The sequence below is a fragment of the Rhinolophus sinicus genome, chromosome 8 (assembly GCF_057876585.1).
Source record: "Rhinolophus sinicus isolate RSI-liver-muscle chromosome 8, RSI-T2T, whole genome shotgun sequence".
Classification (NCBI taxonomy): Eukaryota; Metazoa; Chordata; class Mammalia; order Chiroptera; family Rhinolophidae; genus Rhinolophus; species Rhinolophus sinicus.
This window is the reverse complement of record NC_142508.1, coordinates 47,479,448-47,496,791: the sequence shown is the minus strand read 5'-3', so window position 1 is coordinate 47,496,791 and position 17,344 is coordinate 47,479,448. Positions and strand designations below refer to the sequence as shown.

General features: G+C 40.4%; 1 protein-coding gene across 1 annotated transcript; it reads left to right on the top strand.

Moving 5' to 3' along the window:
• Positions 1-2,955: 2,955 nt before the first annotated feature.
• PDCD2L (programmed cell death 2 like) lies at positions 2,956-17,344 on the top strand. The gene is made up of 7 exons (XM_019742761.3): positions 2,956-3,112; positions 3,226-3,392; positions 3,539-3,599; positions 5,178-5,548; positions 6,524-6,634; positions 13,113-13,261; positions 17,167-17,344. The coding sequence occupies exons 1-7, from the start codon at positions 3,005-3,007 to the stop codon at positions 17,295-17,297; spliced, it is 1,098 nt and encodes a 365-aa protein (XP_019598320.3). The 5' UTR covers positions 2,956-3,004; the 3' UTR covers positions 17,298-17,344.

The window sequence follows — 17,344 nt, the reverse complement described above, 5'->3', positions numbered from 1 at the left end:
CTGGGTCACCCACTTCTGAGCAGTACTGTGGCTTGGTCACATGCCTTCCTTAAGACAGGGACAGCCAGGATTCATTTTTTTTCCCCCTATAAGAAGGCAAACTGTACCCACAAAGGCTCAAAGTGAGAAACACCCTAATTCTAGAAAGTGACCATATAGGTGCAAATATCTATTTAAAATGATACTTAGAGGTGCAGCCGGTTTGCTCAGTTGGTTAGAGCGCAGTGCTCATAGCACCAGGGTCACTGGTTCGATTCCCACATGGGCCAGTGAGCTGCGCCCTCCATGACTAGATTGAAGACAACGACTTGACTTGGAGCTGATGGGTCCAGAAAAACACAGTGCTCCCCAATAAATAAATAAAAATAAAAAAATAGTAAATTAAAAAGAAGTAATGATAAAAAAAATGATACTTAGAATTGTCAGCACTTCTCATCTTTCTGTTGAAGTGGGTTTCTTCTTTTTATTCCCATTTCTCTCCCCATCTTTGTAGAGGGAAAGATATTCTTTGATAGTTGAGCTCTGTTTAGCCCCCTGTGGACCCACCTCCTTTCTTAATGTAACTGATTAAAAGTGAAGGTCTTTTCCCATTAGAGCCACTTCCTCTATTACAAAAGAGCAAGCACACAAAAAAAGTCTGCAGACTGGGAGGAAAATCCAAAGTGGCAGATCCTCTCAGGCTAACTTGGCTTCACGTGAAGGATCTCTTAGCAGTGGGACCGCTGGCCAGCTGCTAGGTGTCATGTCTTCCCTTATGCAGGAGGAACTGGCACGTGACAGTTGGCCACATGTCCCTTGGCCCTGTCCTGTTCTGCTGCCCCTCATGACTGCCACTGTCATCACTTGCAGATTTCTTTTGCTCCATGGCTGCCTGTTGTTGCAAGCCTTGAACAGTATATTACAGTGCTCCAGAGAAACAGAACCAATAGGGCATATAGAGAGGTATTTAAGAGGAGATTTATTATGGGAATTGGCTTGTGATTATGGAGGCTGAGAAGTCCCATGATATGCTGTCTGCAAGCTGAAGAACCAAGAAAGCCAGGGGTATAACTCAGTCTGAGTCTGAAAGCCTAAGAACGGGAGGAGACACTGGTGTAAACCCCAGAATCTGAAGCCCTGAGAACCAGGAGCTCAGATGTCCAAGGGTGGGAGAAAATGGATGTCCCCACTTAAGGAGAGAGAATTTGCCCTTCTTCCATCTTTTGTCCGATTCCAGCCCTCAGTGAATTGGACGATGCCCAGCCACATTGGTGAGGGCAATCTTCTTTACTCAGTCTGATTCAAATGCTCTTCTCTTCTGGAAACACCCTCATAGACAATCCCAGAAATGATTTTGCCAGCTGTCTGGGCATCCCTTAGCTCAGTAAAATTGACGATCACAGATAGCACTTCAGTGTGAGATTGAAGCAGCTTTCAGTATCTTTATTTTGTACTTCCGCATACACACATCACAACTTACTGATTTATGTGTTTGTCAGGAGGTCCAAACCCTATAAAATCATGAGTTAAGTCAGATACTTCAAATCTCACACATATAGGCAGTTTTTTGTTACATTGTTTCAGGGACTCCATGACGATGGCAGTGTAAACTTTGATGTGGAATTGCCTCTGGAATTCCAGAATGTAGCAGCAATTAATATCTTGAAAATTTACTTTAAGTAATAAACCTTCATCCTGCAATCACACTTCAATCAAGAGGTAGTGTCATGATGTAAACAGATGACTCATGTTGGAGACCGCTCAGTAACTGTTAGTCTTGCTGTGTTAGCAACAATAAGAATTTTGAAGTTTGTTTCTTCTTGCTATAATTTAAAAATATATCCTGGGGAACAAATAAAATAAACATCTGCCAAGTCACCCAGTTCTTTGGCTAGCCCTGAAGTGAACACCAAGATCAGACTTTATAGTGCCTTTTAAAGCTATCAGATTGGCTGCGATAAACCAGGTGTAAACTGGTTTTTATCTCCAGGCCTTCTCTGGGGCTGGAGCCAAACATTGGGAAGCACCTGTGTCCTCTTTTGAGGTGTCAGTCCTTGAGAACATTCATTTCCTTTGCACGCTATAGTATGAAGCCTGAAATCGTGCTTTTGCAACAGGCATTTTTTTTAAAAGTCCAGTTTATGGAGATACAATTTACGTATAAAATTCATTCACTTGGTGTATGTATAGTTCTCAGTTTTCACAAATGTATGCAGTCATCTAACCACCACAATTGAGATACACAACAAAAAAGTTCCTGACAGCCCTTTGTGGTCAATCCCTACCCCCTAAACCCTGGAGAACATTGATCTGATTTTAAAGTTCACCTTTTCCGGAATGCAGCCTTTTGTGTCTGGTTTCCTTCACTTAGTACGATGGTTTTGAAATTCATCTGTGTTGTACCACAGGCATTTAAAAAACTTTATTATGGAAAATTTCAAACATAAAAGTCAAATAGTATAATAGGTCTACATGTGCCTGATACCAAATTCCAACAATTATTAACTCAGCTTTATTTCATCTGCTCCCACCTCCATCATATTTTAGCAAATCACAGCTATTTCACTTAACGCGTGTGTGTTTTTTTAAGGAGGTTGCAGCTCATAATGGCCCATGCCCGGGATAGAACCGGCAACCTTGGTGTTGGCACCATGCTCTAACCAACCGAGCTAACCCGTCACTCCCACATCTATAAGCATTTTGAAGTGTATCTCCAAAATTAAGGGCTTCGTTTTTTTTCTTGTTAACGATAGAACCATTATCCCGCTTATCTCAGGTTAAGACTTTATGGCAAGACTACTTCTTAGTAGAGGGTGCGTACTTCCTACCACAGCGCATTAGGAGTCAAATAATGGTTGGGGATCCCGGATTTTGAGGTGACGACAGGAGTAAACTCCAAGACATCGTCTTCCCCGGAGGATCTTAAGGGGGCGGGGCCGACGCCGGTGTAGGCGGTGCGCGTGCGCAGGGGGCGGCACCATCTCGGCTGCCGTAGTTCGCCTTTTCACGTGGGTGCGCCGTCGTCATGGCGGCAGTTCGGAAGCCGGTGTTGCTCGGGCTTCGAGACGCAATGGTGCGTGGCTGCCCCACCGGACCCGGCGCCTGGACTGCTAGCAAGCTGGGAGGTCTTCCGGTGAGATGGGGCGCCCGAGTCGGTGTCGGGGAGTGCTAGTGAGGGCTGCGGGGTGAGGCAGTGGGCGCGGTCCCGGGGCAGAGTCAGGGTCTGAAAGCCTCCCCTACCCTCAGGACGCCCTGCCCACCGTAGCAGCGCCGAGGCCCGTGTGTGAACGTTGCCAGCAGTCGCTTGCCTTGGTGGTGCAGGTGTACTGCCCGCTGGAAGGTTCTCCGTTTCATCGGCTACTGCACGTGTTCACTTGTCCCCTCCCCAGGTGCAGCAGCGGCGGGGCGCGCAGGTAGGTGGGGAGTTCGGGAGCTGACCCCGGGATTTTATCCCGAGTGGGCGGGAGCGGGGTGCGGCTCCCGGTGTACCGGGACGGGGCTGGCCAGCCGGCTAGCAGTCAGGAGGGAGCCCTCACGGCCGTTTATCCTTACCCTGAAGCTGGAAGGTGTTCCGCTCCCAGTGCCTGCAGATGCGCGAGAAAGAGGCGCCGGACGCTCAGGTAAAGCGGTTGTGACTGACGGTACGATTTGCTGTAAGTTGAGGGTATTTTCCAGAATATCGCTTAAAACAGACTTTAAGCTGTGTTCTTTGAAGTACGTTGGAATGTTGTTTGCCCTTTTCTGAACCATACAATGCTATTTCCTTAAGGTTTTGTCAGTTGTTTTAATATACACTGAAGCTCTTGAGGCCCATAGCTTACCGATTTTTCTGTTGGGGAAAAGTAGGGGTATGTACATATACATGGTTGGGTGTAATACAGGTATGTGTTTATAGTAAATAGACTTACTGTGATATGCATGTAACACATTTAATAAGAGGAAATCTTGCGTTAATCAAAAAATCAGGCAAGTTGGTAGCTGCAGAACAAAATTGAGCCTCAGTTTGTCTGTAAATGTTGTTTTATATACAGAGAGTGCCAAAAAAATGTACACATTTTAAGAAAGGAAAAAACTGGGGGGCGGCCGGTTAGCTCTTAACAACAAGGTTGCTGGTTCCATCCCCACATGGGCCACTGTGATTGAAACAACTACTTGACTTGGAGCTGATGGGTCCTGAAAAAACACATTTAAATAAATAAAAGTTAAAAAAAGGGGAAAAACTATTAAAATCGTAATAGTCAATATATACCAATAACAAAAGATGAATGTAAGAATACAAGTCACGTTTGATTTCTGCAATTACAAGAGGTGCTCACAGTGGTTACCGTCAGTGTCCAGACACTTCTGATTACGGTGAACTACTGCTTGAGCATAGATAACATCTCTTAAAATGTGTGTATATTTTTTTGGCACCCCTGGTATATATGCTAAGTTCTTAATGTGTGACAGGCATATCACTAACAATACCAGGAATAAAAAGATGGTAGTGGTGTCAACTTATATTTGTCAGGGTTCAACTGCAGATAATAGAAAAGCACTTGGACTTTTTAAAGGTGAGACAGACTTAAAATTGGGTTTTTGCTACCTGATTAGATAGCCTGGAAGAGGCAATTCCAGGAATGACCTCCAGAACCACACCTCAGAATTGGCCTGTCAAGGAGTTACTGTGCCTCCTCTGGTGCTGGCCGGAAGTTGAGGTGTGGTCTGGTGAACTGGAAGCTGCTCTTGTCAGAATTGTTGCCCCCAGAGCCTTGCTCTGTCTTCATTTACAGACTGGCTGCCTGTTTTGCTTCATGGCCTCTTTTTCCACTTCACTCTGTCTCAAGTTTGTGTCTCTGTCTGGTGGACCTGATTAGCAAGCCCCTGATCATATCTGGACCCTTAGCTCAGGAGTCTGGGATCTGTAGTTCTTTCTTGCCAGCTTCTGCAATACGTGCAGCACAGCTGAAAGAGTTTGGAACAGATGGTTGAAGAAGCCCCTGTGCTACGTCTGCCACAGTGCCCCTGAAAATGAAAGGCACTATTTGTCACCTGTAGTATTTTTTTGAGTAAACGGGGTCCAGGAAGTGAATCAGAGTGTGCCAGACTGGAAGTGGCGGGTGTGAAGCCTCCCTCAGGAAGGTGAAGGGATGGGAAGGCCAATGGAATAGGTGAGATCACCTGTGTGCTTGGACCTCATTGACGGGATACTCTTCCAGAAACAGGAAAACGGCCTGGCAGCCGAGGATTGGTGTGAAGGTGCAGACGACTGGGGAAGTGACAGTGAGGAGGCGCCTTCACCACAGCTGTCCTTGAATTTTGGAAACAATTCTAACGGTGCCAAAGACGGAGACTGGACTGCCCAGCTCCAAGAGCTCCACCTGCAGGATTCTGTCGTGGGCGCTGCTCTTCCTGTGCCTCCTGGAGGAGTGGCCTTGTCTTCTGTGGTGCCACGCTTCCTACCCTACTACATCTGTGTCGTAGACGAGGACGATTACAGGGATGTTGTCAGCCTAGATCACGCTCACAGCCTTCTGAGGGAATATCAACAGAGAGAAGGAGTTGACGTGGACCAGATGCTTTCCCAAAGGTGAGAATGTGCATTGCTGAGGTTGGGAGGTGACTTGATCAGGAAGCTGCCACAGTACAGACCCTTTGGTTTCACCCTAGTACCTGCGGAGACTTTTGCAGGCAGAACTTGTGTATGTCGGACCTTTCTGTTTCACTCCTCTTGGATGAGAAAGTGAGGCAGAGAAGGGGATTTTTATCAGTCGCCCTTGAGTTAGCTTGAAAACACTTTGCCCTATTTATAAGGACCCTTAAGAAAATGAACAAACAGTAGTTAGGGATGTCAAGTGTTTACAGAAGAAGATGTGTTCACTATCTCTTTAACTTTGTTTTTTGTTTTTGAATGTATAGCTGAAACAGGTAAGTTAGAAAAATGCCATTTGTTTATTGACTCGAGAACTGGCCCAGGACCTCATAGACCCTTCCACAGCCTCAGTTATCACCTGCAAAATGGGAATGATATTGATAGCTATTGTCTGTCTTACGAGATGGTTTTGAAAGTCAAGCGAGAGAATGGGTCTTGAAAGGCCTTATAAACCAAAGCCCTCTAAAGATGTAAGAATGATCATTTTTGCTATTATAGTAGAATTAGAATAGGAAATTTAGAGAGATTATTTGGTTCTTTACCAGAGCTGTTGCATTCATAAGCTTTTTTCAGAATAATGTTGGGTTGCAGCAAGATGTGTTGGTGTTTGAAAATAATCCACAATGGAGAAAGAAATGGAGAGAGTCTTTCTCTACAATGGAGAAAGAAATAGGCATGATGACTTTTTAAATTGCAAATAATTATCCCAGAGTTGAAAATGGGTAGGGAGCAGGGCTTGGGAGAATAGTGGGCAGAGGATTACTGGTATACATTATAAGGTATTATATTTATGATATTTAAATTGTGTGCATATGTTAACTTTGGTAAAATTTTAAAAAATTATCCTGTTTTCTAAGTATTTTAACTCTCTGGATATAGAGACTCAGAAGTATTTTCTGCTTCTCTTTTCAGTCTTCCTAGTGATGGTAGTGAAAAATATGAGAAGACCGTAATTAAAAGTGGAGACAAGATATTTTACAAATTCATGAAGAGAATTGCTGCTTGTCAGGAGCAGATTTTGAGGTAAAGGCACATTTTCTTCTATTGTTTCTCTTGATTATAAAAGTAATACATGTTCGTTTGGAAAACACAGGAAAGTATAATGAGTTAACCAAAATCTACAATATTCCCCAGACTGAGAGGCTAAGATTTTAGTATATTACATTCGCTTATTTTTTTATAAATTGGGATGCATACATGTAGGTAGGTATTGTGTATTTAAAAAAGAAAACATACTTGGTTTCATAGAGTATTTATAACTTTTCTTTTTTTCAATAAACAATTGGTATTGAGGGTTTTCTTATATGTTAAAAATTCTTAAATGTTTTCTCTGCTTTTTTTAAAAAGCTTAAATTTTTAGTAGGTTATGTATTTCTAACGTTCAAAAATATATATGTATGCATACATGTATAAATACAATAAAATAATTCCTTTCCTAATATTCCCAGTCTACTGAGGTAACCACTGTTGTTAGTTTCCTATGTGTGTTACACAGTTTCTTTATGCATATGTAAGCAAATGTAGTTACATATTCCTTTTTTTTACACAAAAGGAAACATTCTAGGCACATTCTGTATTCTGCTTTTTTAACTCAGCTGTTTCTAGGAGGACTACATCTTTTTAGTACATTGAAAATTTTATTTTTTTATAAAAGCTTTATAGTACTGTAGTCCCTTGTTCACTTTCCTTGATGGACATTTAATGTTGCTTCCAAACTTTTGCTATTACAAATTATGCTAATGAACAGTCTTGCACCTGTGGTATCATGCATGTGTGCAAGTACATCTGTAGGATACAGTCCCTGAAGTGGCATAGTGAAGCAAAAGGCTGATGCAGTTGTAACTTTGATAGCACCAAAGTGACTCCCATAGAACTTGAATTCCTCCTGGCGCTATGTCAACTTTAATTCCTACTGTCAATGTGTAAAAGCCTGTTTCCCTATAGCCTTGCCAATGATGTGAGCTTCATGCTTTTGTATTTCTCCTACTTCAAGGTGAAAAGGGCGTCTTGGTGTAATTTTACTTTGCTTTAGTTTCTTATTATTAGCACCTTTCTCTATGTGTTTGAATTATTTCTATCTATATCCTTTATCCATTTTTCCGTAAGTTCTTGGTCCTTTTGATTTTTAGGAACTCTTTGTATGTTAGGGAGATTAGCTCTTTATTGTGAGTAATTTTCTTGATTTGTTTGTTGTTTGACTTTGCTTATGAATATATCATTGGGTATGTAAGAGCGCCCATCCAATTTCTTTCAGTTTTGCGGAGTTTAAGTGTTGCATTACCTATCTTTCATAAATCTTAGAATTTTTTTATGATTCCCCCATAATCTAGTTCTAGAAGTGAAATTCAGGATCAAACGTTTGAAGCTTAAAGGTTCTTGATATATAGCGTTAGACTATAGATTTTACTACTTAGTACCAATTCAAACTTTACTCTTGATTCCTGCATCCTAATTTTACTGGTGAAAATCCAGTTTATTTTGTTTCTCCTTGTTTTAATTAAGAATGGCAACTAGAGATCTCATAATACACATGGAAACAGGCCCAAATTATGATATCTTCAACAGAATTTTCAGGTTAAACAAACATTTTTAAGCATGTGGCACCTCATTAGTGGCAGTGATTCTCAGCTAGAGACCACTCCCTGGAGGGACCTCTTCACCAGTGAGACTCATGCCCGCAGTGAGCCCCTGATGCTAAAGGGGTGAGTTATTGTGTGCTGGGTGAGAGGAGGACCAGTAACCACTGCCCCTGATGCTAAAGGGGTGAGTTATTGTGTGCTGGGTGAAAGAAGAACCAGTAACCACTGCCCCTGATGCCAAAGGGGTGAGTTATTGTGTGCTGGGTGAAAGAAGGACCAGTAATCACTGCCCGATGCTGGCCACAAAAATACCTTGTCTGGTCAGGGAGGCAGCCAACACTGTGCTGTGACAGGTGCCCAGTGGAGCTGGGAACAAGTATGCAGGAGACACAGAGGAGGGATGAAAGCCCTGTGCCTGGCTGCATCATGGAAGGCTTCATGCTGGAGAGACGGACTTAGGCCCTGAGCCCTGCTGGAGGGACTAAAGGGCAAGGATGCTCCAAGTCACAGAGGGATCACCAACTAAGGAAAAAGGCCGCCATGTGCCTAATGGTGGGGCAGGGGCAATTCGTTGAGCTGGACACCATGGGGTCTGAAGTGACACAGCTTGATTGAAAGACTGTCCGTGCCCCTCTGCTCCTACAGCTCCATGCCTTGACCTCCTTTAGGACACACTCCCTTGTTGTCTTTCTTCCTTGCCAGACTGGGTGCTCGACATACTTGGTATCTAGTATTGGCATGGATTGGGTGCTCATCTGGTATGTTTTCAACCCATTTCCTGCTAAAGAATTTATACTTTATTACATGGCCAGTGGTGCCAGGGAGGTGTGTGATCACTCTGAGATTAGACAAAAGGAATCCGGGAGAGTGATGGTGAAAGGGTTTGGATGAAGGCAGAGGATATGGGAAGGAGGAGTAAATTTCAGGGATATTTGTATAATGACAGGTCTTGGTGACCATGGATATAAGAGTGAAAGATTGGAAGACAACAACGGTGGTTTTGAGCTGCTGGCTGGTGAAGTTGGATGATGCAGATACTGTTTTGGAGATGGGGTTTTAGGAGGCTGTCATCTGGCATGCAGGAGTCTTGATTTTGTTTTTTGTGGGGTTTTTTTGGACTACAGAGTGAGTCCATTTGATTCATATCTTTATAATTAAATCTTTGATATTTAGAATAGTTTTTACTTTATTTCCCTCGTACATTTTACCTTAACAAGTTTCATAATTAAAGACATTACTTTTGTAGTAACAAGGGCTCATAGGAAATTGAATCTGAGGCCTTGGAGTTCAAGGCCTAGGTCTTCCATTTCTAGTTGTGACTCCTTGGGCAAGTCACTTAACCTTGTTATCCTCAGTGCCTCATCTCTAAAATAAGGAGGATGCTACAACTACCTATGTCGTAGGATTCCTATGAGAATCAAATGAGGTGATGAGTGAAAATGCTCTGTAAAACATACATAAATGCTAACTTCTGTTTGAAATCTATTCTGCATTTTTAGGGAGGAAGGGATCTGTTAGGATCTCAGTAGTATTGGTATGTTTAGGAATTCTTCATGATCTTAGGACAAGAGTCTACTGAATTACCTGATATCTGTAAAGTCTTTGACAGTGAGGAAAGTATATAACTTGTGCAAAGCACAAGTAGAGGAACTGACCACTATGCTTGGAGAAGGAGAAGAAAAGAACAGACCTCAGATAGGAGATTGACAGGAAATCAGTAAGAAACCTCATTCACCGTTTTGGAACAAATGGATGGTCTAAACAGAGTTGCCCCCCTGTAGGCATGAGCTGGATGGAAAGTGGCATACCACCCACACCATCCTATTGTGGCAATAAAATTCAAGAAATAAATAGTACGTGCAAAAATGAGCTGAGAACTGTGGCTGGAAGAACACATAATCTAGGAATTCCCAGCAGATTTACAAAATACAGGAGAATGAATTTAATAAAACCAAGAGCTCAAGGTGAGAAAATAAAGTAACTATGAGATGCTAAGGGAAATTGAGTTGTTAAGGAAACGGAGCCACACAATATGATATATCTAATAAATTTAGAAATAAGGATCATAATAGACTTGGCTAAAAATCACAGTACCGCTGTGGAGGAAGACTTGAGATAATCCAATGAATGCAGAAAAAAAGACAAGCGATCAGAAGATGTCTGTGGAAGACTGATAAAGATAATTACTGTAAGGATAACATTGGTGTCCAAAATAGAGAACCCAACAAATGGATCAAAAACAATATTCAAAGATGAACAGGAAATTTCCTCTAGATGAAAAAAGAGCTAAATCTACAAATATTAAAGTACACTGAGTACAGTTTCTTTGTCCATTCATTCAGAGATGGATACTTACATTGTTTACGTATCTTGGCTAATATAAATGTTGTAGTGAACATGGGGTGGGGGTGCATGTATCTTTTTGAGTTAGTGTTTTCATTTTCTTTGGATAAATATCCAGAAGTGGAATTGCTGGATGATACAGTAGATCTATTTTTAATTTTTTGAGGGACTCCCATACTGTTTTCCATAGTGGCTACACCAATTTGCAATCCTACCAACAGTAGTACACAAGTGTTCCTTTTCCTCACATCCTTGCTGACAGTTGTTATTTCTTGTCTTTTTAATAATAGCCATTCTAACAGATGTGAGGTGCTGTCTGCAATGTTTTTCTTAAACAGCTTAATATATGGGTCTTGCCTTTTTTAAAATACAGCTGTCTGCCCCTTAAACGGAGTTTTTGTCCATTTAATGTAATTATTGGTGGTGTTGGATTAATTTTATCATTTTGGTATTGGCTTTTTCCCCTTTTACTTTTTTTTGCCTCTCTTTTCCTTTATGTTTAACTTTTGCAGTGAATTGAGTATTTTTAGTTCATGATTTTATCTCCTTTCGTGACTTTCCGTAATAGCTATTGCCTTTTTAGTGTTTGCTTCAGTGATTATAATGTACATCTCTGAGTTATTGCCGTCTAACTTCACATAGTCATTTACTACTTTATGAACTAAGAACCATCTACAGATTCTCATTACCTTCCCCATCTTTGTGATCTTGTTTTCATATATCCACTTCCATATATGCTGTATACCCCATAACACATTATTGTTTTTGCTCGAAACAATCAAGTTTTTAAGGAAAACTATTGTATACCGGGGGTGCCAAAAAAAATGTGTTCACATTTTAAGAAATGTTACAATCTATGCTCAAGCAATAGTTCGCTGTAATCAGAAGTGTCTGGGCGCTGATGGTAACCATTTCGAGCGCCTCTTGTAATTGCAGAAGTCAAATGTGACTTGTATTCATCTTTTGTTATGGGTGTATATTGAGTATTACAATTTTAATACAGTTTTTTCCTTTTTTAAAATGTGTATACATTATTTTGGCACCTTCTGTATATATATAATGAAGTAAAAATAACTATCTGAAGATCTTCTATATTTATTCGCCTGTTAACCCTTTTGGTGCTCTCCATTCCTTCATGTAGATCTGAGCTTCCATCTGGTTTTCCCTTCAGCTTGAAGAACTACTTTTAATTTATTTATTTATTTTTTATTGGGGAATATTGGGGAAACTGTGTTTTTCCAGGATGTCAAGTCATTGTTGTTTTTTTCCAATCTACTTGTGGAGGGCGCAGCTCACTGGCCCATGTGGGACTCGAACCAGTGACCTTGGTGTTATGAGCACCACGCTCCAACCCCTGAGCAAACTGGCCGCCCACCAGCGGCTCAGCTCCAAGCTCAAGCTGTTGTTTTCTGTCTAGTTGTGGAGGGCACAGCTCACTGGCTCATGTGGGAATCGAACCAGCAACCTTGTTAAGAGCTCACGCTCTAACCACCTGAGCCATCCAGCTGCCCCTTTAATTATTTGTTTGAAGTGCATTTGTTGGAGACAGTCTCTCAGGTTGTCTTTCTAAAAATGTGTTTATTAATATTTCTTTTAATGGACATTTTCATTGGCTATAAATCGTAGTTTTTACTTTTTTTTTTCAGCACTGAAGAGATTTTTGTTGTCTTGCCTTTATTGTTTCTATTAGAAATTAGCTGTAATTCTTATTGGCGTTGTTCTGTATGTATGTGTACTTTATGTACGTTAGTATATGTATGTTTTAATTTATCCTGTTTGGGATTTGCTGAGCTTTTAGGATTTGTGGGTTGATGTCTTTTCATTGATATCTTCCTTCTAGGACTCCAATTAATTGTAGTTAGACTATTTGGAATTGTCCCATGGTTTTTAAGTGTTCCTGTTCTTGTTTTTTCAATATTTCACTTTTTGTTTCATTTTGGATATTTCTTCTACTTTCCTCACATTCACAGATTTGTTTGTTATTTCCAGTCTGCTGTTAACTTTTATCGAATGAAGTTCTTTATTTCTGTTATCACACTTCTGTTTCAGTCTCTTATAGTTTCCATTTCTGTGCTAAATTCCTCGTCTGTTTATGCCTGTTCACCTTTCCACTAGATTCTTTTACATGTTTATTATTGGTATTTTAAAGTCTTTGTCTGATAATGCCATCATCTTCTCTGTGGGTCTTCTTGTATGGACTTTTCTTATGGACTTTCCTTCTGCTTTTTATATCTAATAACTTTTTAAAAAATTGTTTACCAGAAATTGTATGTTGAAGAGAGATGGATACCGAAGTAAATATTTACTCCTTAGAGGGCGTGTCAGTGCTGTGGTGGTTTGAGTTCATTTGATTTGCAGTTGGGCTTTGTGGCAGTTTTAGATTCCATTCCATGTTGGCTTTAGTGCCCTCATCCAGACTTTGAATCAAGCATTGATAAGTGTTTTGGGCCTTTGGATTTTCTTTTTCTCTGGTTTACTCCCGGTACTCTGCAAGAAAGAAAGTTTGCAAAGCATGGTCTTAGATGTTGGACTGTGACTTGTATGTGGTCCCGACTCTGTTCTTTGTTTCCTTGTCTTAGGTATTCCTGGAATGGAGAACCACTTTTTTTGACCTGTCCTACATCAGAAGCCACTGAGCTCCCAGCCTGCACCCACTGTGGAGCCCAAAGGACATTTGAGTTTCAGCTTATGCCAGCGCTGGTCAGCATACTGAGAAGTGCTGATTTAGGTAATAAGCCCTTTATTAATTTGAGTTTGTGAATTTCTGGCACTAATTTGGAATTATGTTTAAATGAAAGACTACTTCATTTTTGTTTACTTATAAAATATAAGCATATTACAGAAAATGTGGGAAATTGAAATTATTTTAAGGAAATTTATAAGCCAACCAGGTAATCGAACGCAAACACTGATAGCGTTTTCGTTAATTTAAGCCACACCATTTTCTGTCCTTAAAACTATTTTCATCACATTATTTTATAATGAAAATTTATTACTCTTCTAAAAATAACTTTTACGTGATTATAATTATCATTTCATAGTCCTTATTTTTAGAATTTTTTAAAGGAAAATGAAAAGTTTTTATAATGTTACACATGTGAAGCAAGAGTCAAGCAGTGCAGAAGTGTGTGCAGTAAGAAGTAAAGGCCTTAATGTCAGTTACTAGAGGGAACTTTTTTAGTGGAGAGTTTATTTTTCTATACTTTTCTGTAAACATGTTTTATGTATACACACATGAATATACATGTAAAACATTTTTTTGGACAAAAATGTGCATTCGGTCTTATAGCCTTTGTTTCTTTCTCATATAATTGGAGAATTTTTTCTATGTCAGCATACTAGAATTTTTTGCAAATAGATTTATTAAGATGTAATTGACATATAATCAACTATATGTGATCAAACAATATGGTGAATGTTTAAATTTTAAAAATTTATTATAGTAAAAGACACATTGCCATTAATCCGCCTCAAAATACTCCCCCTCACTTTGAACACACTTATCCCATTGTTCTTGCCACTTTCTGAAGCAGTTCTGGCAGTCCTCTTTCGTGAGTGTCTTTAGTTGTGCTGTCATGGCTGCCTTCATGTCCTGAATCATTCTGACTTTGGGGAATGGCCAGAAGTCGCATGGTGCCAGATCCAGGGAATAAGGTGGATGAGAACACACTGTACTGCTCTCCCCCACTTTCTTCTGCCTCCCTCCCCACTCTGATTCAAGCCGTTATTTCTCAGTCTAGTTGTGTAGGACACGGCTCCCTGGCCCATGCTGGTATTATGGGCCTTGCGCTACCCCCGGCTGAGGCAGTGGGTTGCCAGTCGTTGGTCAGCTGCTCACGGCAGCTCTTGCCAGCTCTCGCCAGCTGCCGGCCACTCAGGGGAGCACACTGCCGCCCACGGCAGCTCATGCTGGCTTCCGGCCACCGACCACTTATGGCAGCACACAGTAGCCCATGGAGAGCTGTTGTTCACAGTCTTAGCTGTAAAGGGAATTTAGCTGCTTCGGAAATTAGGAGAATTACAGCTCACTGGCCCATGTGGGAATCAAACCGGCGACCTGAACATTAGGAGCATGGCACTCCAACTACCTGAGCCACCGGGCCGGCCCAGTAAGCATCATTTCAGTCATTATTCCTGACAAATACAGATGGAAAGTTAGATGGATGGTCGGATGGCATGAAAAATTTTTTTCTAAAAGCAGAAAAATTCAGTACATACTAATTAAAAATATTAGAATACATTTATACAAATTTAACATAAGGAAAACAAAGTGTAAGTTAAGTGGCTGCTGGACGTTAGGTAATGGGTTCTTCACTCAAGAGGCCCTAGTTTCTAAAAGCTCCTTCGGAAATTAGGAGAATTACATTCATTCCATGTTTCAATTTTAGGTAGTGTGCATGTGGCTCCTTACTATAATAGATACGGAAATTTATACCCTACTCTGCCTCCAAATATTGTAGTATCATTCTTACTTTATCCAAGTTTGCAAGTCTGCATTCTTAACCATAATTCTCCAGCTTTTTAGCCTTAGTTCTATGTTTAAATGATTTCAGTGCTCCTATCACTCTCAACATTTTATCTTGACCATACCTCAGTCCTTTATTTTGATTTGTTATTGGCAGCTAGGTTCTGTCAAGTAATAGCCTCCAGGAGGACTCATAGGGGTTGTTGTTATTTCAGAATGTGTGTGCTAGTCTACCTTGGTATTTGAAGGACAACCTGTGTATAAAATTCTTACGCCCCACTTTCTTTCTTCAGAACATGGTAGACCCCATGCTGTCATCTTACAGTAAGAGCACCGCTGGCCCTTTTATTTGTTGCCTCTTGTCATCTCCCGTGGCTGGTCTCACTGAGAAGATTTTTCTGAAAAGCCCTGACATCTTTCACTTTTGTCTAGATATCTTTTTAGCACTGAATGTTGCTATGTAGAAGTCTGAGGGTGGCCTGTTTTCCCCCATTGTAACTAACATTTATGTTAGGATGCCTGTAGAATTTTCTCTATTAGTGAAGTCCAGTCACTGAATAGTTATGTCTTGCTGTCCCATTGTTATATATACTTCCTTTATTGTGGGACAAGACTGGTTTTTGGACCTACATATTTAGTTTTTCTTCCTTTTTATTTCTGAGTATCTTTTTTGTTGTTGTTGTATTTGTAGCTTTTCTACTGAACCAACACCAGTTTCTTTAGTCTCCTTTCTCCTCTCATATCCATGTTAACCTCTTTTCGCTTTACCTCTGCATTCACTGAGATTCTCTCAAGCCTTCCCTTTCTACCTGTAATTAGGTTTCACCTGTCCTTTCTGTTCCTTTTGGTTTCTGATATTTTTCTTTAGATGTGTAATGAGGCTCTTTTGACCTCCATGTTTCCTCTTTCTCCTACCCCTTCCTCACTCCCCACCTGTGACAGGTCTCTGGGCTCAGGCCTCATGTACAGTCCTCAGGTACTTGGTATTTTATTCCATTGGAGTTCTTGCACCGCCTTCTTCTATCCTGGTGGTTACTAGTTCTGAGGCTCCAGCCTTCTTCTGTCCTCTGCAAACTGCCTGTTGCACATTCTTGTTAGGAATTATTTCAAATTCACCAGGTTGTTTCTCCCAAATCAGCTCTATTTTGGCCTTCTTTGTTCAGTCTTTGATCATTTTCTTTCCATTATCTTTAACTACATTTTTTTTATTATCTTGTAGATGTTTTGTTTGTTTTTTCTATACACTTTTTTTTTTAATTAGTTTCAGGTATACTACATTTTAAAAAAATTGTTTTCCGTGGCTTCTTCAAACCAGTTACCCGTCTCATCCTATTGTCCTGTCTTCCTGTTCTGATATTGGTGGGACTTCTCGTTGCCCATGTTTTCTTGGTACCATTCTTCATGGCTTCATCCATCCATAAATTTCTATAATCTCTTAGTATTTATTTTCTGTTTCGTGTGTGAATCCTTTCTTGGAGATAGTGCGTACGGTTAGTGGGATAATATTTTTAAATGATTTTCAGTGTCAGATAGTCTAGACAGTTGTAATGAAGATTTGTTGAGATTTTAATTTATTTTTAAAGTATATTTTCCTGTTAAATCAGCTTTTCGTCATCAGTGGTCACATATTGTAGGAAAGAGTATGACTGTATCGTGAACGAAAGCTAGTGAGCACTGTTTTTGCTTTACATAATTGTTTTTTTCAGCTTGTAAGGTAAAATTTGTTAAGTTTTGTCTTGTTGCATTTAAGATAACATATCTTTGAAGTGTCAGAGTAATCTTTTCTAGAAAACTACTCCCTGTAGGGACACTTCCTATAGCGAGTTATCCTGATGTTGAGCCATCTTTCTCCTTCCCTTCTATTGTCGTCTAATTTCTTTACCTCTTTGTTTTACAGTGAACACATAAGATGTGCCAGACTCTGTTTTAAGTATCTTACATAGATCAGTTTATTTCATCCCCCTCCCAACAAGCTATCATCAGGATGGATACAGTCATTATTACAGAGAGGCGAAGTCACTTGCTTAGGGTTGTAGAGCTGGAATATGAACCCACGCAGTCTTGCTCCAGGATCTGGGCTCTGTCTACTAAGTAAACTCAAATACTGAGTGTATCTCATAAATAACACTTTCTCTTTGCTGGAATCCTGAATATGTTATATTTTTCAGGTCTTTCTGCGGAATTTGGAACAGTTCTAATTTACACATGTGAGAAGAGTTGCTGGCCTCAAAATCAGCAGACTCCCATGGAAGAATTTTGTATTGTACAAGAAGACCCAGATGAATTGTTATTTAAATAGAGCGTTTCCCTTTATTTATATAAATTAAAACAAATTTTAAAGTCCAA